General features: G+C 37.5%; 1 protein-coding gene across 1 annotated transcript in view; it reads left to right on the top strand.

Annotated features, from left to right (window-relative positions):
* LOC112063874 (cytochrome c-like) overlaps positions 1-17176 on the top strand; it is a 20549-nt gene extending 3373 nt beyond the window's left edge. Inside the window, exons 3-4 of the mRNA XM_024119944.1 lie at positions 16641-16872; positions 16986-17176. Coding sequence (XP_023975712.1) covers positions 16641-16872; positions 16986-17134 — 381 coding nt within the window. The 3' untranslated portion in view covers positions 17135-17176. The remainder of the gene's footprint in view (positions 1-16640; positions 16873-16985) is intronic.
* Positions 17177-22756: the final 5580 nt, after the last annotated feature.

The following is a 22756-nucleotide window of genomic DNA, read 5'->3' as shown; positions in this document are numbered from 1 at the left end:
GCCCAGTAGTGGGATTGCTGTGTCATATGGTAGTTCTATTTTTAGGTTTTTAAGGAACCTCCATACTGTTCTCCATAGTGGCTGTATCAATTTACACCCCCACCAACAGTGCAAGAGGGTTCCCTTTTCTGCACACCCTCTCCAGCATTTATTGTTTGTAGAATTTTTGATGATGGCCATTCTGACCAGTGTGTGGTGATACCTCATTGTGGTTTTGATTTGCATTTCTCTAATGATTAGTGATGTTGAGCATCCTTTCATGTGTTTGTTGGCAATCTGTATATCTTCTTTGGAGAAATGTCTATTTAGATCTTCCGCCCATTTTTGGATTGGGTGGTTTGTTTTTTTAATATTGAGCTGCATGAGCTGTTTATATGTTTTGGAGATTAATCCTTTGTCCATTGATTCGTTTGCAAATATTTTCTCCCGTTCTGAAGGTTGTCTTTTTGGCTTGTTTATGGTTTCCTTTGCTGTGCAAAAGCCTTTAAGTTTCATTAGGTCCCATTTGTTTATTTTTGTTTTTATTTCCATTATTCTAGGAGGTGGGTCAAAAAAGATCTTGCTGTGATTTATGTCAAAGAGTGTTCTTCCTATGTTTTCCTCTAAGAGTATTATAGTGTCCAGTCTTACATTTAGGTCTCTAATCCATTTTGAGTTTATTTTTGTGTATGGTGTTTAGGGAGTGTTCTAATTTCATTCTTTTACATGTAGCTGTCCAGTTTTCCCAGCACCACTTATTGAAGAGACTGCCTTTTCTCCACTTGGGATAAACCCTGCTTGATCATGGTGTATGATCCTTTTAATGTGCTGCTGGATTCTGTTTGCTATTATTTTGTTGAGGATTTTTGCATCTATGTTCATCAGTGATATTGGCCTATAGTTTTCTTTTTTTGTGACTTCTTTGTCTGGTTTTGTTAGCAGTGTGATTGTGGCCTTGTAGCATGAGTTTGAGAGTGTTCCTCCCTCTGCTGTACTTTGGAAGAGTTTGAGAAGGATAGTTGTTAGCTCTTCTCTAAATATTTGATGGAATTCACCTGCAAAGTCATCTGGTCCTGGGCTTTTGTTTTTTGGAAGATTTTTAATCACAGTTTCAACTTCAGTGCTTGTGATTTGTCTGTTCATATTTTCTATTTATTCCTCGTTCAGTCTTGGAAGGTTGTACTTTTCTAAGAATTTGTCCATTTCTTCCAGGTTGTCCATTTTAATTGGCATAGAGTTGCTTGTAGTAATCTCTCGTGATCCTTTGTATTTCTGCACTGTCAGTTGTTACTTCTCCTTTTTCATTTCTAATTCTATTGATTTGAATCTTCTCCCTTTTTTTCTTGATGAGCCTGGCTAATGGTTTATCAATTTTGTTTATCTTCTCAAAGAACCAGCTTTTAGTTTTATTGATCTTTGCTATCATTTCCTTCATTTTTTTTCATTGTTTCTGATCTGATCTTTATGATTTCTTTCCTTCTGCCTACTTTGGAGTTCTTTTGTTCTTCTTTTTCTAATCGCTTTAGGTGTAAGGTTAGGTTGTTTATTTGAGATTTTTCTTGTTTCTTGAGGTAGGATTGTATTGCTATAAACTTCCCTCTTAGAACTGCTTTTGCTGCTTCCCATAGGTTTTTGGTCTTCGAGGAACACTATTTCTAATTAAAATTATTTTATCCCTATTAGGAATGAACCTACTATTCATTCTATCCTCAAGTTTTTTATGCCAGTTTTAAGCCAGTTCTGTCTTGGTTACAGTGAAAGATTTTTTTAAATACATACAATGTCTTTTTCAAATTGTTCATTTTGTATTCATGCTGTTTCTTTTTTCATTTATCATTGAAAATGTTTTTTAGGATTGGATATTTAACAAGAAGTTCTGTGACTTATGCTAGATTTTATTTATATTTTGCTCTTCACATCTATATTACATAGGTATCTAACTAAGCTATCATAAAAAACAAATTCTGAAACACAGAGGCTCAAACACGATAAAAGTTTACTCTTTCACATAAGGGTTTAGATGATGGTACCATTGGTATATGGCAGCTGCACAGTGTCAGGGACACAGGTTCCCTCCATTTAATTGCTCTGCCATCCTCAACTGTGGCTTCCATCTCCTGACCTAATGTGGCTGCTCCAGCTCCAGCCATCATCTCTGCCTTCAACCAGCAGGAAAAGAGAAAAGGGTAGAGGAATGCATGCTTCTTTCTTTTGAGGGCATAATCTGAAATTTTTGCACATAACTTCTGAAATGATTCATAGTATTTGTTCAGGTACAACCATACCAGAAGACATAATGAAGTAGTGAGATGCTTGCACCTATGCATAGAATCACTGTGAATATAACAGCCACAAATGCAGCTTCATACCAGGATCCTAGTTTATGTTGAGGCAGCATTATTTTGGGTGATTTTCTAAAATGGTATACATACAACTCTTAGTAAAATTTGGAATAAAACAACATAAAATCTTCCCTCAATTTATATAACTTTTGCATTTTTGAAAGAAACAGTGTGTTAAAACAGTGCAAAATAAACCTTAAAAACTTTGTGTTGGATGTGAAATAGAATTAGGTTCTAGGCTTGGATAATTATAAGCAAGTTTTTCACCTACAGAAATATCTAGCAGAATGTTTGAAAGTCATGGGATGTGGATCAATTCTTGTTGTGTGGGACTTTCCTATACTTTATGGTACATTTACCATCCCTGGCCCTGACCATGCAATTCCCTCCTCTAGTTACTGTAACAACCAAAACAGCTCCACAAATTTCCAACATGTCCCCTAGGGACAGTACAACTCATATAGATAGCTCTAGAGCTACAAGATATGTTGACACCTGGTCTAACTTCCAACATAACACAGATAAAAATTTTAACATATAGTTTGCAATGGTGTAATGAAGGATCATCAGATTTCTAACCATTAATTATATCATTGCCACCCATCACCCAGTGCTGCACATTCAAGGCTTCTTTTAAGACAACATGCCACTTACCAGTACCAGATCTTGTACTTGTTATGAGTTTAAGCTGCTATATAAAGGAACCCTAAATTGGCCAGATGTTTATTTCCTTCTTATGTAAAAGTTTTCCTAGGCATTCCAGGACTGATATGTACAGATTGATAATTTGGGGACCTTGGGTACATCCTTCTTTTTGTTCTGCCATTCTCAAATATATTTTCATTTCATGCATCTAACATGGCTGCTCTAGCTCTAGCTACTATATCTGTATTCCAACAGTGAAAAGCAAAAAGATTTTTTTTTTTTTTTTTTTTTTTTTTTGCAGTATGCGGGCCTTTCACTGTTGTGGCCTCTCCCGTTGTGGAGTACAGGCTCCGGACGCGCAGGCCCAGCGGCCATGGCTCACGGGCCTAGCCACTCCGCGGCATGTGGCATCTTCCCAGACCAGGGCACGAACCCGTGTCCCCTGCATCGGCAGGCGGACTGTCAACCACTGTGCCACCAGGGAAGCCCCGAAAATATTTTTTTTTTTTAAAGGCATAATCTTTCCCTTTAAAGGAAAATCTCAAAAGCTACACAGACAACTTCTGCTTGTCTCTTTCTCCAGAATTTAATATTTTTATTTTTGAGATTCTAAACTTACAGATTGTTGGTAACTCCAAACATCTATTAAATATTGTTGTACCAGACAAGTGGCATAGTGCAATGAACCCCAAACTAGAAATTCTAATTCTGACTGTGCTGCTAAGGAGCTTCTAGATCCCAGGCAGGTCATTTAACTTCTATGATTCTGTTTCTCCATCTGCAAAACAAGAAAAGGAGAACTTAATAGTTTATTTCAAATTTCCAAAATCCAGATTATACTATAAAGTCGATCTTATGACTAAACTCAATCCTTAAGCCTTTTTTTTCCTGACAGTTACCCAGTCTATTCAGTCTATTCGTTGTAAGTGATTGATTTTTATTTTCAGAAGTCCTTCCAGTGTTACAAAGTACATTAAGAACATAGAATTTAATGAAAAAAACTTATGTCTTTGCCATAAGTCTTTTAGACAAATACATATTGAGCACTTATCACATGCTAGACACTGAATTAGACGCTGGACATTTAATGGTTAACAAGATAGGCACAATTTCTTCCCTTATATAGATAAATAGACAGAAAATAATTGTAGTTTATAGCAAGTGCTATGAAAGAAATGTATACATGTCTAAACAAGAGCCTAACACAGGTAACCAAGTTTAGATAGGGTGATCACAAAAGCCCAAACAGAGACCTTTAGGGGAGAATGAGCTGGCTATGCAAATCGTGGGGATGGGGAGAACATTCCAGACAGAGGGAACAACCTGTGCAAAGGCTGTACAACGGGGAGGGGGTGGGATGGGGTGGATGGAATGACCAGGGTGTCTGCAGAATAGTGAGGGATGAGGGTAAAGGAAAGTGACCCAAGAAGAGAGTGTAAAAATAAACAGGGATGAGATCATACAGATACTAATAGGCCCTGATAATGAATTTGGATGTATACCAGTTTATTTTCAGGAACAGGTTAAGACATTGAAGTGGGGGACCTCCCTGGTGGCACAGTGGTTAAGAATCCTCCTGCCAATACAGGGGACACGGGTTCGAGCCCTAGTCCAGGAAGGTCCCACATGCCACAGAGCAACTAAGCCTGTGCGCCACAACTACTGAGCCTGTGCTCTAGAGCCTGCAAGCCACAATTACTGAGCCCATGTGCTACAGCTACTGAAGCCCGCGTGCCCAGAGCCCGTGCTCTGCAACAAGAGAAGCCACCGCAATGAGAAGCCCGTGCACCGCAACGAAGAGTAGCCCCTGCTCGCCGCAAATAGAGAAAGCCCGTGTGCAGCAATGAAGACCCAACGCAGCCAAAAATAAATAAATTTTTTAAAAGACATTGAAGGGGTTCAAACGGGAATTATGTGAATCAATTTTCAGTTTAGTGTCATATCTGCTTTTGGTGAAAGGAAATAAAAGAGAGAGGAGAAAAAATAATCCAGGGAGAAATGATAGCAATTAAGACAGAGGGGTGGCAATAAGAGAGAGAGAGAGAGAAATCTACAAAGTGCAGTTTAAAAGGTTTAATTAATTATACGTCATATTGCAGAACCAAGAACCAATCACATTTTGAGGTCCTACCATATGTCCCCTATAGCAGACACATGATTGTCCCTGCCCACTGGGAACTGATAATTTATTAGGGGAACAATTAACAAATAAAAAATCATATCAGTAATCTCATAGAACCTCCCCTGACACCTTATAAAAAGTCATTTTTTGTGTGTTAACAGGGAAAATATGTAGAAATATAAAAATATTTTTATGTTATATCATTGCTGGTGTTTATTGTATTTATAGCCTGATTTTCCTGTGCCAGTAACCAGAACGTGAGCAACGTTCAAATAGGTATTTCATTCTTTTCCACATACATACTTTTTCTTTAGGAAAAGTTTAGGCCAGGTCTTAGACATGGGGTAGATACCAGATTGTAGCAGTTGGTGGGAAGGTTAAAAGAACACTCAATTTAGACATTACCAGCATATCTAAGCTCTCATGCACAACTGCCTACAAAGATCCTGAACTCTGGCCTCTTCACAGATCCAATTTTTTTATTAATTTAACTGTAGTTGATTTACAATATTGTATTAGTTTCAGATGTTCAGCTTCAGATCCTTTTCCATTATAGGTTATTATAAGATGTTGAATACAGTTTCCTGTGCTTTACAGTAAATACGTTTGTTTATTATATTTATATGGTGTCTATCTGTTAATCCCATACTCCTAATTTATCCCTCCCCCTCCCCTTTCCCCTTTGGTAACCATAAGTTTGTTTTCTATGTCTGTGAGTCTGTTTTTGTTTTTGTAAATAAGTTGATTTGTATTATTTTTTTAGATTCCACATATAAGTGATATTATATAATATTTGTCTTTCTCTGTTTGACTTATTTCACTTAGTATGATAATCTCTATGTCCATCCATGTTGCTGTAAATGGCAATATTTCATTATTTTCTATGGCTGAGTAATATTCCATTGTATGTATATACCACATCTTCTTTATTCATTCATCTGTCAATGGACACTTAAGTTGCTTCCATGTCTTGGCTATTGTAAATTGTGCTGCTGTGAACACTGGGGTGCTTGTATCTTTTTGAATTGAGTTCTTGTCTTTTCCAGATATATACCCAGGAGTGGGATTGCTGGATCATATGGTAACTCTATTTTTAATTTTTTAAGGAACCTCCATACTGTTTTCCATAGTGGCTGCACCAATTTACATTCCCACCAACAGTGTAGAAGGGTTCCCTTTTCTCCACACTCTCTTTAGCATATATTATTTGTAGACATTTTGATGATGGCCATTCTGACCAGTGTGAGGTGATATCTCATTGTAGTTTTGATTTGCATTTCTCTAATAATTAGCAACATTGATCATCTTTCCACGTGCCTGTTGGCCATCTGTATGCCTTCTTTGGAGAAATGTCTATTTAGGTCTTCTGCCCATTTTGTGATTGAGTTGTTTGTTTTTTTTGATATTGAGTTGTATGAGCTGTCCGTATATTTTGGAAATTAAGCCCTTGTCAGTCACATAGTTTGCAAATACTTTCTCCCAGTTTACAGGTTGCCTTTTCATTTTGTTTATGGTTTCCTTTGCTGTGCAAAAGCTTATAAGTTTGATTAGGTCCAATTTGTTTATTTTTGCTTTTATTTATTTTGCCTTGAGAGACTGATCTAAGAAAATGTTACTAGGATTTATGTCCGAGAATGTTTTGCTTATGTTCTCTTCTAAGGAGTTTTATGGTGTTGTACTATATTTAAGCCTTTAAGCCATTCTGAGTTTATTTTTGTGTATGGTGTGAGGGAGTGTTCTAACTTCATTGATTTACATGAGACTTTCCAGCTTTCCCAACACCACTTGCCTAAGAGACTGTCTTTTCTCCACTATATATTCTTGCCTCCTTTGTTGAAGATTAATTAACCGAGGGGTGTGGGTTTATTTCTGGGCTCTCTATTCTGTTCCACTGATCCAAGTGTCTGTTTTTGTGTCAATACCACACGTTTTGATTACTGTAGCTTTGAAGTACTATCTAAAGTTTGGAAGGATTATGCCTCCAGCTTTGTTCTTTTTCCTCAGGATTGCTTTAGCAATTCTAGGTCTTCTGTGGTTCCATATCAATTTTACGATTATTTGTTCTAGCCCTTCACACATCCACTTTTGTGAACACTTCCGCCTAAATAATAGACAAACTCATAGATGGCCAACATAGGCTATTTGCTTTCTAGAAATTATAAGAAACTGATTTAATTTCAAATAAGAAAATTAGACCAAATATAGCAAATGCTCTCATTTAAAATAACCAGTGCACTATATTAGGAATATCTTTTCAAGAAATATCTTGGAATAAACTGAGAGTAACTTGCCTCAGACTTAAAAGTCCTAGATGAAGAACTACACTTTTGCTACTTAGATTATACTTTGAGGGGCTTCCCTAGTGGCGCAGTGGTTAAGAATCCGCCTGCCACTGCAGGGGACACAGGTTCGAGCCCTGGTCCGGGAAGATTCCACATGCCGCAGAGCAACTAAGCCCTCGTGCCACAACTACTGAAGCCCATGCTCCACAACAAGAGAAGCCACTGCAATGAGAAGCCCACGCACCACAACGAAGAGTAGTCCCCACTCGCCACAACTAGAGAAAGCCCGCGTGCAGCAACAAAGACCCAACACAGCCAAAAATAAATAAATTAAATAAAAATAAATTAAATTAAATTAAATTAATTAAAAATAAATTAAATAAATTTAAATAAATTAAATTTTTATATATATATATATATATATATATATATATATATATACTTTGAGGCAAATTTCAAAAAATATTGACATTGGAGAACTTCTTGTGATAGCCTCATGGCATAGGGTTTGCACTCGATACCAAGAGTTCAAAAACTACCTGACTTTCACATTCATAACAATAACCCCAGTTCTTGTGGATGGCCCTCTGAGTTTGTCAAGAACAACTGGGATAAGGAAAATTAAAAGAAGTCAGAGGCCTAACACTTGTGGCCATTACCATTACCATTCCCATAGTGCCTTTTGCAAGAGTAGGGAATGGTAGTTCTGATATCCTGGACACAATTTAAACTGAGTAATAACACTTTGCCTACTTAAATGCCCCCTGTAGTTTCAATTAGCTGGGCATGCTTCTGACCATTCTTTTGCTGTTAGGCGAGGCATGTTACAGCCGGCATGCATTGCTTCCGTGGTGAATAAAGGGTGTTCTCATGAGTAAAAGAGTGTTCTCATCTAGAACCAACTTTTCAAACCTATGCAAGAGTAAGGGTATAATTTAAACATTTATAATGTACAGTGTGGCGACCATAGTTACTAACACTGTATTGAATAATTGAAAGTTACTAAGAGAAAAAATCCTAAAAGTACCCAAGAAAAAAAATTCTGAAACTTTATATGGGGACAGATGTTAACTAGACTTGTTGTGGTGATCATTTTGCAAGTATACAAATATCAAGTCATTATGTTATACACCTGAAATTAATATAATGTATGTCAATTATACAGCAATAAAAAATTAAAATAAAATAAACAGGCCCTAATTTGCAATACATTTTCTGAATATTAGGGTCAATAACACTTGTATAACATTTCTAATGCTAGGAAAGGCATAAAATCCAAGAATATAGTGGTCTACTCTTTTGATTATCAATTCAATAAATAGAGTCATGGCATTATTGCTGTTGGGTGCCTAGTTAATAACCACACAATAACACTCCAAAGCTCAAAAGAAATATAAAGGATATTCATAATTCAGCAATGGATTATTCAAATTTTACAGTAAATATGTCAGCAAATAATACTGGTTAAAGAAATCATATTCCCCTAATTCAACATTTCTTCCATTGTTTCACAGAAAACTGGTGTCCTTGAAGATCTTAGCAGATGTCCATCAACAACAGTTTATGTTATCTAACAAGTTTGGGATATGCTGGGTTGAATATAGTTAAAAACATTTTATTTTGTTTTCACAATGCCTTAATAATATGCTAATTCTTATTTTGACCTCCAAGAAAAGGATACAGTATGTAGAACTATATTTTCCCAATTCATGTGACTATAGAACCCTGGAACATATGTTACTATACATGGTATGTAGTTACACTGATTATCCTCTCTGCTTGCCTTAAGGGTCTCATTCTCTCACTTCCCTCAAGTCATATGCTCAAATGGCAACTTCTCGATGGTGCCTACTCTCACTAACTTGTTTAAAATGCCAACCTCTACCCTTACCCATTTGGCAATCCTGGTTCGCCTTATCTTGCTTTACCTTTTATCCATTGCATTTATCATCTACATAATTATGTAATTTATTATGTTTATATTCTGACTCCTTCCATTAGTAAGAGAGCTTCAGGAAGGCAGAAACTTTTACTTTTATTTTACTTTGCTGCATCTCCAGTTGTTAGAACAGGGCCTAGCTTATATTAGGTTCTCAGTAAATATTTGTTGAATGAAGAAAAAAAGGGAATGTTTTTCACATGCTTTTAAAAGTCAAGATGTGTCTTGTAAACGATATGTTTCCTTTTCTCCTGTTAATGATGTATGTTACAGTCAGTTATGTCTTAGAATCTAGGAAATATTATCAGGGGACACTTGCATTCTTTTGGAACTCACTGCTGCCAGAATTAATTTAGTATGTGTTAAGAAAAACAGAGTTTAATGTCATTTATGACTTTCCTTTCTCTAATTTTTATCACTCCCCTTCCTTCACCTGAAATTAATTTCTTGCCAAGTTGCCAAGCCCTGCCAACTCCATTTCAATAATAACTTCCTCATTAATGTCCTTGCCTCCTTTCCCACTAGGAAGGTCACATGGTAGGGGGGACGGCTGGCAACAATGCGGGGAGGAGGCCTTAAACTTATCAGAGGTGGCCTTCGATACAATTAGACTTTCCGTGAGAAGCAGTAGTGAGCCACTGTATTGGTTTAAGCAAGATTAGAATTTTAAGAAAGTTATCTCTGACAGTGATGTATCAAATGGCCCAGACATCAGTGTGATTCTCATTTCTAATTTTGCACTAACTCTTAATTTCCCTTCTTGTGATGCTCTTTCCATCGATTTCTCACCTATTCTCTCTTTGGTCACCTACTCACATCTCAGACCTACTAGTTCTCCAAGAGTCTGCATATGCAGCAAAGACACAGGCTCAATGATATCCCTGTCATATCTCTTCTGAGATCTTTTTGGCCTCCATGCATAGACTGACCACAAGAAAAGGGTCAAAGGAAGGAAGGGGAGAAAGAGAGAAGCTTGACATATAATTCTTATTATGATCTCCAAATATTCTGATATAATGTAAATTAATCCCATTTTACAAATCAGGGAACTTCAGTTCAAAAAGATTAAGTATTTGGGGCTTCCCTGGTAGCACAGTGGTTGAGAGTCCGCCTGCCGATGCAGGGGACGCGGGTTCGAGCCCCGGTCTGGGAGGATCCCACATGCCACGGAGCGGCTGGACCCGTGGGCCGTGGCCGCTGAGCCTGCGCGTCCGGAGCCTGTGCTCTGCAAAGGGAGAGGCCATAACAGTGAGAGGCCCGCATACCACAAAAAAAAAAAAAAAAAAAAATTAAGTATTTGGGAATTCCCTGGCAGTCCAGTGGTTAGAATTCATCACTTTCACTGCCAGGAGCCCAGGTTCAGTCCCTGGTTGGAGAAATAAGATCCTGCAAGCCATGCAGCGCGGCCAAAAAAAAAAAAAGTGAGAGAGAGAAAAGAGTAAGTATTTTACTGAATTTCATGTAGGAAGTGAGGTTCAAGCCTAAAGCTTCCTAAAAGAATAAGAGAATAAAACTGGCTGACTTTCACTGAACCATTCTAGAGCATGAGGTGTATGTTTTACATGAATTATAGCATTTAAATTCCAACAGCTTTATGAGAAGCTGCATTTCTTATCCCCATTTTACAGATCAGGAGCCTAAAGTTAGAAAGATTAAGTAATTTGTCTAAGTTCACGCTTCTCGGAAATGGTGATTCTAGGAGTAGAGCCCATTTTAGATAACTGAAACGAGAGGTCCCAACCTCCATATTATCAATTAACTCCAATGTTTTCCACTATGCCATCTTACTTCGTGTGGCATGGACAAGGACACATTTCTGGCCCAGCCCTGACCATCACTACATGCTGGTCTGTAGGCCTTGGTATAGGTGAGCCCTATACCCTCTGCTGTCAACATGCTGGCAGCAGCCGTTTATCCTGCCAGTGTTCTGTGGGGAGGAGGAACCGCTCTGGACAGATCAGTGCCCTGAAAATAGAAGGTCCTTTTTACCATGTCTTTTCCTGTTTCATTTTAACGATTTATATCCCCTCCACCACCACTTCTACCACCTTCCCCTACAACTGTGGGGAAGGGACAAAACTCTAAAGGTTAAGATACAAAATTACGTTAAATTTCAACTATCTAATCCAAAAAGTCCCGTATAAATTTTAAATGTTTACCTTTATTTTTCTGCTCAGGACTGTGGGTTGTATGGAGGCTTGGCAGCATTTCATTTGGAAACTCAGGGACTGGCTTCTCCCTTTTTTCTTTCATATTCATTTGCAGTTGGTTTTCTATAGTTGAGGTTTGGGGTAGAGGCATCTAAATTAGATAGCTGTTAATTTGTATCAAAGGAGTTATTACCCAAAATACTCTATGATACAAAGATTGGCACAAATAAAGATTTAGAAAAATTTAATTCCCATAGATGTGATGATATGACACAATAATAAAGAAAAATCAGAAGCATCACAAATGTATTTACACTATGCTCAGATGTGAAAGAAATGGGGTTACTTTATTAAAGAATCGGGCTTCCTTCACAATCCCACACCCACCAGGTAGTTTAGAAAACATATTTTAGTTAAATTTAAATTGTTGGTTCAATGTTATTTGGTAATTCAGTCCATCTCTTTATGTAACCCAGTTTCTGCCTAGATGAGTCAGGGAAATGATTGTCAAGAGTTCTGCCCTCTCCACCTGGATATACACACGATGAATAAGGCGTATGTAATCTTATAGGAGGTAGACTCCTCGAGTATATGACGTATCTTCTAAGCTCTCCTGATTTGGTCTATTCCCAGAGCTGGTGACATCCTACAGTGACTTGTCCCTACCCTGGGCAATCTGATGCCCCCATTGCTAGAAACTGCCTTTGGTGATAATCATTCATGTTCACTTAACTCTGATAATGCTCTGGGGCACCATTTATGCTTACTGATTGGGCCCTCATCTCCACTTTTGATGACAAAATGTATTCCCTGGCATGTGACTGTGACCTCAATGGGAATTTAGTCTACAGTGGGTGGCTTCATTCCCCTTAGGCAACCTCCTTCGGCAAAGTTGCTAGGCAGGCCTTCGACTACTTTCAGTTAGATCTTTCTGGTTCATTTCGAACCAGGATGCTCCAAAACTTCTGGATAGCTGTCATATCATACACGAGCTGAGGGAGACTCTAAGGGGCTTAAACTCAGACCTTTGTGTGCAAAACCATGTTAAGCCATTAAATTTAATTTGCTGTAACAGCCTCCATGTTTAAGCAGAAGTTTGTAAGGCAATAGCTTCCAATATCCTTGTGGAGGGCAAAAGCCACTCTCCTCAGCATTTCCTCCAACCTCTCTAGAACATCTCTTCAATTCTCTTCTCCCACTGAACACCTCCCTACCCCAGGAATTAGTGTAGAGAAGAAAAACTGGAGCAGTGCTCACCTACCTTTCTACCTTCTTCTACCCAGAATCCAATAGGAACTGAGAAGCCAGGCATGTCCTGCCTTCTTCCTAACCTGTCCTACTCTCCTCTCATTTAAGACTCTCTAGTATTTTTTGGCCAGCTTCTCAATATGTTAAAGAAGAAATAAAGGAATTTAGAAAATCCTTTTCTTTCAAATGACCCAAATTTCATGACTACTGTCTCAAAAGAGTCAGTTTATGAGATCCAAAACTGATCAATGGCTTCTTTGTTCTAATCCTGGGAATGCCCACCTTCTTCCCTGGGGCTATATGCTCAAGAGGTAGAAGGGAACTTGATTTGCAAGGGAACTCAATTTAAAGGAGAAGTGTAAGCACTTTGATTTATTATTTCAAATGATTCAAATATGATTTCAAATATGATTTCAAATAATTCTCATTATAACTCCCACTAAGATAACAACATTAGTCTCTGACTACATCAGATTCTGTGCACCAACATTATTTTATTTTTTTACTTAACTCTTACAATAACCCTATTATGAAAGTCTTATTACACCTATTTTCAGAGAAGAAAACCAAGGCTCAGAATGGTTCACACAGCTGGTAAGGAGTTCTTGCTCTTATCCACTGCAGGCTAAAATAGTTTTTTTCAGTTTGACTACAACTCACAGAAGAAATACAATTTATGTCACAATCCAGATATACATATAACAAAGCAAGAGTTTCATATAACAATATTTAATTTCCACTCATTTTCTTATATTTCATGCAATCTATTCCTTTCTTTTTTTTTTTTTTAATGCTGTCACAACCTACTAAATTGACTTCACAACCTACTAAAGGGTCACAATTGACAGTTGAAAAATGCCTCTCCAGCACCTGCAGTATCAGTATTACTGAATTCTAATAGAAATTACATCAAACTATTTAGCCATTTAGAAATCAGGCTAAGGTAATTTTTTGTGTACAAGCTGTAATTGGGAGAGCTTGAGTATGAAAGACTTGAAGCAAGTAAAATAGTGAGTAAAATGTCAATTAAATACTAAGTAGCTTTAAAACTACTTAGCAAGAAGAAATCCAGATGCTGAATAAACATAGATTTGTAGTTTAAACACTTACCATTTCACAAAGTCATCTTTTTAAATTTGGCCTCTCAGAACTTATATCTAGATATTTTCACCCTCCATTTTGATCTGCGGACTTAATTATATCTCAGGATTTTAATTTTTTTTCCCCAAGGATTTAGATTAAAATACAGCATTAGTTCCTTCAAAATTTTATTCCAAATCTCTAAATAGTTTCTAAAGAGAAAGGCTTTCCTGAGCTCAAAATTCTTGGATGATAAAGGATTTGTCAGTGGACATTCTGCACTTAGAATAAGCAAGATAAACCTAGGATTGATAACGCCAATTAATAATTTTGGAATGAATGAGTGACATTTCAGGAAACAGAAGGTTCAGAAAATGTTCAAGAATTTCAAGGTCATAATCTTTTTTCTAGATACTAGCGCCATTGAGAAGAAACTAGCACTGGGGGTTTCAGGAGAGGGTTAAAAAAAAAAAGTATAAACAAGGCTGTGGAAGGAGAAATTCATATAACCTGCAGGGGGCACTAAGGTACTTTTAGAGAAAGAATCAGATGAATGGGCATGAAAGGTACCTGTTATCCCAAATGTAAGGAGGCACATGGCAAGAAAGGAGTAGATGTCTTCATTTATCATTCCTCATATGGTTCTGCTACTTGCTGCTTTCTTTCTCAAGTAGGCAGCCTAGACAGCAATCAGTGATTATAAAAGATAAACTACTAAATGATAGGAGAGGAAAAAGTATTCCAAAAAAGAAGCTTCTTTCTACGGATTTGATAAATGAGCCATTGCCACCTAATAACTCCAGGATTTACTATTTAGTCAGGATTAGGAAATCCAAGGAGAAATGTTCAGAGCTCATGACATATTGATTATTGGCAGAGCACTGGTAAATTACTGAAAGGAGTCTTAGTTCTTCCTTTATACGGTAGGGTCGAAAGGAGATCACAGATGGAAGACTCAGGTCAATGTCTTATTTTGCAGGATTGCTTCTCAGGAAGGAATGAATTGGATTAAGAATGATGCCCAGGAATGCCCTTACATTTGTATAAACTTAACAGTTTGTAAAGCCCTTTTGTAAAACCCAATTTGCTCCTCTTTATGACCATTTTTTTTTTTTTTTGTGGTACGCGGGCCTCCCTCTGCTGTGGCCTCTCCCTTTGCGGAGCACAGGCTCCGGACGCGCAGGCCCAGCGGCCATGGCTCACGGGCCCAGCCGCTCCGCGGCACGTGGGATCCTCCCAGACCGGGGCGCGAACCCGGCTCCCCTGCATCGGCAGGCGGACGCGCAACCACTGCGCCACCAGGGAAGCCCTATGACCATTTTATATTTGAAGGTTTATGAAGGTTAACTGGTTTGCCTAAGTCACACAGTAAATTTCAGAGAGGGGTCCTCAATGAAAATATTTATTTCTAGTGAGTTTTAATAGATCACTGTGCTGCTGTACCAACCAAGTGTGTTTGGAGGGACTTATTCACAATGGGAAAATTCTGTTACCAGTCCAAGAGCTGTCAATTTATATTTTAAAGTGAAAATCAAATGGCAGAGAGTCACAAAGCAAAATAAGGAAAATTTCTCATCACATACTTTGTAGTTCCAAGAAGCTAACAGGAGTTTTCACAACATTGTCGAGCCAACACAAATGGCTAATCTTAACAGTACGCTAAATTGGCAGTCATGCTGTCTGACTGATCCACAATATTCCATGCTGCTTGAAATTTATCTTGTTACAACTCCTCTGGATGAAAGTATCATTTCCAAGAGGTCCCTGTCAGAAAGTAAATAGAAGTCTAATAATAAAAGTTAATAGAAGTAGAACCATGCATGCCTTCCCTCCACCTGGCCCTCCCCCTTTTAAAAAGTTCATTTATTTCATATATTTCAAAGCCTGAAAGCCAAAGGGAATCTGGAGGCAAAACAGGAAGAACAGGTTTGGGTGTGAACTCCAGAGGGAAGCCTCAGATCTCATGATGAGACACAGTGATGTCATGAGCTTGAGAGGGGCTTTGAATTCAGACACAGGGTGGAAACCCAGCTCTGCCCCTTAGAAGTACGTAGACTTAGTGAGCCTTATTTTCTTATTTGTGAAATAGGGATAAAATACTGATCTTGAAAGTTGATGTAAGGATCAGAAATAATACATGTAAATGTGTGGCACATAATAAATCCTCAGTAAATGGTAACTAGAATTTGGGGTCCCTGAGGCTTGGTGAGAAATGTGGCCCAGAGCAATGTTGAAAGCCATGAAGACAAGTCTGCCCTCTTCCCAAGCCTGCCTGCAGCTAGCCCTGACTTCAGGTCTTACTGTGGGTCTGCATATGCAACAGGCCAAAGACTCTGTCAGAAGACATCTTTTGTCTGAGTGTCACTTTAAGTTCCTAAGTGTAAGGATTTATTATACCTTGATTTGTACGAGTCCTCCAAGATCAAAGATGAATTCTGAATGTTAGTTGTCAAATGAACGAACAATTGTGGAAATATAAAAGCAAGCAATTCATGTTGCCTTAGGAATAGCTCATTTGCAAAATCTAATATGCTATTACATTGACATATTTCCTCATTTCATCTATTAAATCCTCCGTGTTAGTAAAACTAGTTTGTCACAACCAAATGCTACAATTATGTACATTTACATACACATTCTATGTGTATAGTCTGCCTATAGTGTCTAAAGAAAGGTGGGTCTGATTTGAAAAAAAATCAGGAAATGAAGGTCCAAATTGAATAACAGCCTCTGCATTTCAAACATCTTTGAGTGTAGCTACAATTTTTTAAAAAAAATCTTCTGAAGTTCATACCTTTCTAAAACTTTTATTCTTCTAACACATCAGTGAATTAAAAGTTGTTCTTAGATTAGAGAGCTGGACGTTCGGCTTGCGGGCGGGAACGTCTTAGTCATACACAGAGAAAGAACGATTTAAAAATTGGTAATGTTGAGAAGGGCAAGATTTTCGTTCAGAAGTGTGCCCAGTGCCATACTGTGGAAAAAGGAGGCAAGCACAAGACTGGGCCAAATCTCCATGGTCTGTTTGGGCGAAAGACAGGTCAGGCTGTCGGATTCTCTTACACAGATGCCAACAAGAACAAAGGTAAGAGGTGGGGAGAGGTTAACTAACACAAGCACAAGTTGCATGAATGTAACCTTTGGTAAGCACTTTTTCAGGAGTGTGACATACTTAACAATACATCCCTCCTTGTTTAGGCATCACCTGGGGAGAGGAGACGCTGATGGAGTATTTGGAGAATCCCAAGAAGTACATCCCTGGAACAAAAATGATCTTCGCTGGCATTAAGAAGAAGGGAGAAAGGGCAGACTTGATAGCTTATCTCAAAAAAGCTACTAATGAGTAATAGTTGGCCACTGCCTTATTTATTATGAGACAAATGTCTCATGACTTTTTATGTGTACCATATTTAAATTGATCTCATACACTAGAATTCAGATCATGAATAGCTGATATAATATTTCTGTCCTGATTTAAATAAGATTGGCTGTGGCTAAATGAATATGGTCAGCTTTTTAAATTTTGATAGTAATTCTGGTTCAGCAAGTACTATCACTGTTTTCCCCTTCTAAAGAGATGATGAAACTTGAATAAGGAATGTTAAACTTTTCAGGGATATGGTGAATGCCTTCTCAAACCCTATAGGAGATTGGTTTTATATTTAGATTTCTATAACTGGTTATATTAATATATTTAAATATTGAGAAGCTCCCTTCACTGTCTCATAGACCAGCAAGATTCACCTGTGTTTCAAGTTGTGTTCATTCACCTGTTAAGGCAAGGGCTGAAGATACACTGACAATGTCCACTTTATCTTTTTGGTCTTTAATATGCCAATTTAATTAAAATTCTCCATCTAAAAAAAAAAAAAGTTGTTCTTAAAAAAAAAAAAATCTCAAGTTGAAAAACCTCTGAACACAGACACCGTGAATTGAAACACCCCCAGGTGAACAGTAGGGTGTAAATGGGACTGCTCATGAGATACTGCACTGGAGGGGGGGATTCACTTTCCTGTTCCCTGATCTGTTGTTCTAATCTTCCAGCCAGGACTTGGCCTATTTTATTTGAATTTGTCTGCATTTGGCCTGGGAAAAACGTTTATGTGAAGACCAATATCTCTCACTTGTGGTATAGATGAATGCGCTAGTTTAAACTCCTCTGTTCACTGTTGACTAAGACCCTGAAGAGCTCTTCAGGCTCTACCAGGCCCTAGAAGAGTCTATTGAGAGTCTCAGCCTTTTTCTTCCTGCCAAGTTCTTTTTTTGTTAGGCTGATAAACTCCTAAATTGTTGAAAAGCAGTTGTTTGAAAAGGATTTAACATATTCTCTCGGGGTTTCTGGATGTGAGGGAGATGTATCTGTGCCTGGGATTCGTTGGTCCATAGCACAGTTAGACCTGGGTGACCTCTCTTTCTAGCTCTAAAAAGGTTTCTGGAATGTGATGGAAACACTGAACTACTTTTCAGAGAAAGCCATAGCCACTCATTTCCCTTTTCCCTCTGTCTCCCCTCTCAATGTGGCTATCTCTCTATAAATGTTAGTCTATAAAATTAGGATTTCAGGTAATTTGATGTTCACTAGGTAAATGCTAACCAGATAAGTTAAAAAAGAAGAGAAGAAAAGAGAAGGGAAGGGATGAGAAGGAAAGGGGAGGGGAGGGAAGGGGAGAAGAGGAAAAGAAAGAAGAAACAAAGCCTAGTCACACCATGAGTTCTGACTAAGGCTAAGTCTGGTCCGATGCCTGAAAGGGTTTAAACTGTTAATTTTCACATATTGCTCAAGTAAGCAAAACTAAAGGCATTTAATTTTTCTAATAACCTCAGACATGGTTTCCTTGTAATGTACTACACAATCTGTATTGATTACTCTGTGGGGGAGATATACATTTAATAAACATGTATTCCAAAGTGAATAGTAAAATCAAAGTTTAAATTATTATTTTTGAATAGTATTATTTTTGAAAGCCACTTTTTCCCCAGTGTGTCAAAATAGAAAAAAAGACTTACATTTCAATTGTTTCTTGAGAAACTAATTCATAGCAGGCATTAAGATGAACAGGGCAAAAATAGGCAGCAGAGGACCAGAGGAATAAATTCTGTACTTTTTCAAACAAGATTGGGTGCGTTCAGGGTGGTTTGGCCGTAGATTCTATACTTTTTCAAAACAAGTTAGATGCAAGGATGTCTTCCATGAGAGCATTTGGGGACAGGAAAAAAAAAGCTTAGCTGGAAGTCATAAAGGAAAAATAAATTTTTATGCTTCTGAAAAACAAACAAAAATTTCCAGTAGTACTTTAAAATTGTTGAATTCATAAAAAGATTTAAATATTAATCCACTAAACATGTCATTTATATGCATGTAATAAAGATTAGATTATAAGCTTTTAGCATTATTTACAAAGGACATTATTTACATATAAGAGCAAATTACTTTGCCAAATTCAAGTTTCTAAACTGTTAGTATTCCCCAAAGCAGTCTATGCAACTATGCAAAAATTTTACACGTAGTTAATGTTCTTCAAAAGAGGTCTGTAAGAAAGGAAATTGTAAATGTGCAAAGTAGTAAATAGGAGGGATGATTAAAAGCAAAAGCAAATTTATATTTGCAGTAGTAGAGGGTACTGTTGTTTTTGATTTGTTATATGCGTTAATCCGGCATGCTATTTCACCCTTCATGACACACGTCAATACCTTCTTTACGTCTGGCTATTACCACTCATTTAAAAATCTATTTTACATGATTCTTTCAGCCAAAAATGGACCATAATGACACAGAATAGAGCATGTGCTTCATAAATTCTGTAAGAATCAATACTTTGGCTGGAAATTTGTCAGTCTCTCAAAGTTATGCACCATTAAACTTTATTGTTATTACAGAGGACCCTTCTTCAAAGTTCAGTACCTAGCGCATATTGGAGAAACGTTTTTAGAGCCAGGAAAGGTTGAGAGAAGCAAAAGCTGCTTGCAATGAGATATATACCTTCAGATGATGCTTAATTTGCAAAAATGCAAATAGAACAAAAGCTATTTTGCTTAGGTCTGGGTAGGTAGTTTATAAAATTCAGGTTATATTTATCTAAAGGTCACATAGATGATATCCAAACAAGTTTGGAAAATATGAAAAATACCCACCTACTGACCAGATTCCACCTTTCTTCTAATACTCTGACAATTATAGCAGACAGATTCAGACACTGATGACTCCTGAATTCTTCACCCATTTTACACTGCTCCCTGGATTAACTTGTAATGAGAACACCCTGATGCCTTTTGTTCTGTCCTCTGTGAGAGGCAGTTGGTGATTGTCATAATGACTTGTCTGTGTGGACACCTTTTCAGCCACACCTATAGGAATTCTAACTGGAATCATGAACTTACCAAGGGCCTCATCAGCATCAAAAACAAATGTTGGCAGGGTTCCCTTTTTGAGCTGTCTCCTGCTTACCTCTCTAGTCTCACCAGTCAAAACCTCACTCTCCTTCTAAACACAAGGAATATGTAAGGTACCCAGAACAGACTGAGCTCTTGCTATTGGGTCCAAGACCTTGGTCCTGAAGTTCCGTTTATCTGTCCTGCCCTTTCTCCTCTTAACTATTATTTTCTTTATGATCTCAGAATATTTGTCACCTTCTCTGGGAAGTCCTCCCTTTTCACCTTAGTCTGAGTTCAGTACTTCTGTTTTAGTGAACACCCTTATATTGCCCTTCATTGTCTTTATATTTAATGAAACTGCCTATTTATTGTCTGGCTTCTCTGTACAATGACAATTTCAGTAGGGACTGTGTGTTAGTTGCCATCATACCTCCTTGCCTAACCCAATGCCTGGCACATAGTAGGTGCTCAAAAAAACCGGTGCTCAAAAATCCATCAGTGAATCATCAACCATAAATGAATGAAATCTTCCATGTGCAAAGTAGAAGGGTAAATGCTAAAAACTCAGAGTTATTCATCTTAGCTCTTGTTCTTAAGGCTTACAATAAGGTAGGTAAAACAGTATAGACAGTGTTTTTTCTTTTTGTTTTTTGTTTTTTAAGAAGGAAAAGAACTAAAAAAATAAATAAAAAAGAAAAATTATTTTCGTCCGCTACAAGAAAGTCTTACTTTCTTTGTGATAACACCCCGGATGGATTATTTCTCAAATTAGTCATTTATAGACTAAATGAAAAAGTAAAAAATAAATGACCATTTGAATGAAGGAATTATATGAAGTTATAACACCTTTCATAAGTATGGTTTCACTTATTCCTATGACTGAAACATCTCACCCACTGGTTTATTGACAATGCCTTCAGGGTCACATTGCCACATTGGAGAGTTTGAGATGCAAAGTTTCCTTTATATTCATTACTTTACCCAGCCTTTCAACTCCAGTATATTTCCAAGTTTGGCCTAGGCTCTTAAAATTTGTTCTTAGGGGGAAAAAAAAAGGCCTGATTCTCACTTCCTAAATGAGTTAATATAATAAAGTGCTTATAATAGTACCTGGCACCTGGTTAACTACAAATATGTGTTTGTTATTCTTATTTCATACCCCCTGATATCTTCAAATTACCCTTTCAGAAGCACTATATCTAAGCCTAAAAGCAAGTACAGATGGAGAAGAAGAGTGATATAATGAACCTTGCAGCAAATTCTGGGACTATTTCATGCATTTAATATTATAGTTCAGCGTTCAGCCATTTGAGTTGGCTGCTAAACAATAGGTGTTGTGCCTAGTCTGGGTAGGCGTAAGCAAGCTGGAATCTGGCTGGGGCGGGATCTTCCCAGGCTGTCATTCTGGCCGTGTGCTCTCTCTTACTTCTATAATCTTCACCTCAAATTTTTCTATCAGCCTGCAAGAGGTATGGGGGCTTAGGCATCCTCCCACCATATGCGGAGAGGCAACCTAGCCTGATGGACTTTGGGGTCAGAAATTCCTGCGTTTGAAACTGGCCCCACCATTAGCAGCCCTGAACCTGCTTTTTTTTGTAATTTGTGAAGTTGGAATTAATAACCAGTCATACTTTAAAATCTCTTGAGGAAAAGTGCTAATTAATATAAAATTAATGGCATAGGTATGCTCTGATCTTCATGAGAGAAAAAAACTCTCTTAAGTAGATAACTGATTAATGTCAGTCGTGAAGGATATAAATACTATGAAGAATTGGTATCATGTACAGTTCAATAGTGCTCTAGTGCATCACAGTTATGTGGTCTGTGCCCAATAATCTATGGCCCATGTTTTTTAAATATGCCTATGTCACCGTTTTTCACTTGTTTAGAATTCAACATGTATTTTTTAACTGAACAGAACTGACAAGAATAAGAGACAATCCCAAAAGAATGGCAGAAATACACTCCAAAACTTTAGTGTCTTATTACTGTTCAAACAATAATTTTCAACATTGCTAAGTTATCTGAGTTCATACAAAAAGATTTTGAAAGAGTCTATCAATAAAGCCCCAAAAAGTCTTGTAGAAAAGAAATGAGTTTCCTGACCTACGAGTGGTTAAATTTTTCATCTCTAGGAGCAATGTTTATGTCTTTTATTTGGCTCATATAGGGGCGTCATGTACATCACTTCAGGTTGTGCATTTCACAGAGTCATCACATCTCGAGGCATTATTTATATCATAAACACCTTTAATATTTTGGCTTTCATATTTATTCTACCTTTGGACTTATATACAATTTTGTGTATTTATTATGACAGTTTTGCAACAATGGCAGTTAAATATCTTGCTCTTAAAAGATCAGAATATTATGGTACTTTTTAGACAGAAGGAAGTCAAGTGCCGTGAGGAAGACACAACTTTTTCTAATTCACACAAAGACACTTGTGTGAGACTTGCAGCTGCCCTATCTCTACAATGCCTAACAGGGCTGAGCAAACAGTAGGATGTTAGCAAACACTTGGTGAATGAACAAGTGACTAAACAAAATATTTCAAAGAGTATGAGTATTGTAGAGGATTATAGCAAGAGAAGGCA

Source organism: Physeter macrocephalus, chromosome 4 (assembly GCF_002837175.3).
Source record: "Physeter macrocephalus isolate SW-GA chromosome 4, ASM283717v5, whole genome shotgun sequence".
In the NCBI taxonomy this organism is placed as follows: Eukaryota; Metazoa; Chordata; class Mammalia; order Artiodactyla; family Physeteridae; genus Physeter; species Physeter macrocephalus.
Note: the sequence above shows the minus strand (reverse complement) of the source record. Positions and strands in the feature narration are given on the sequence as shown.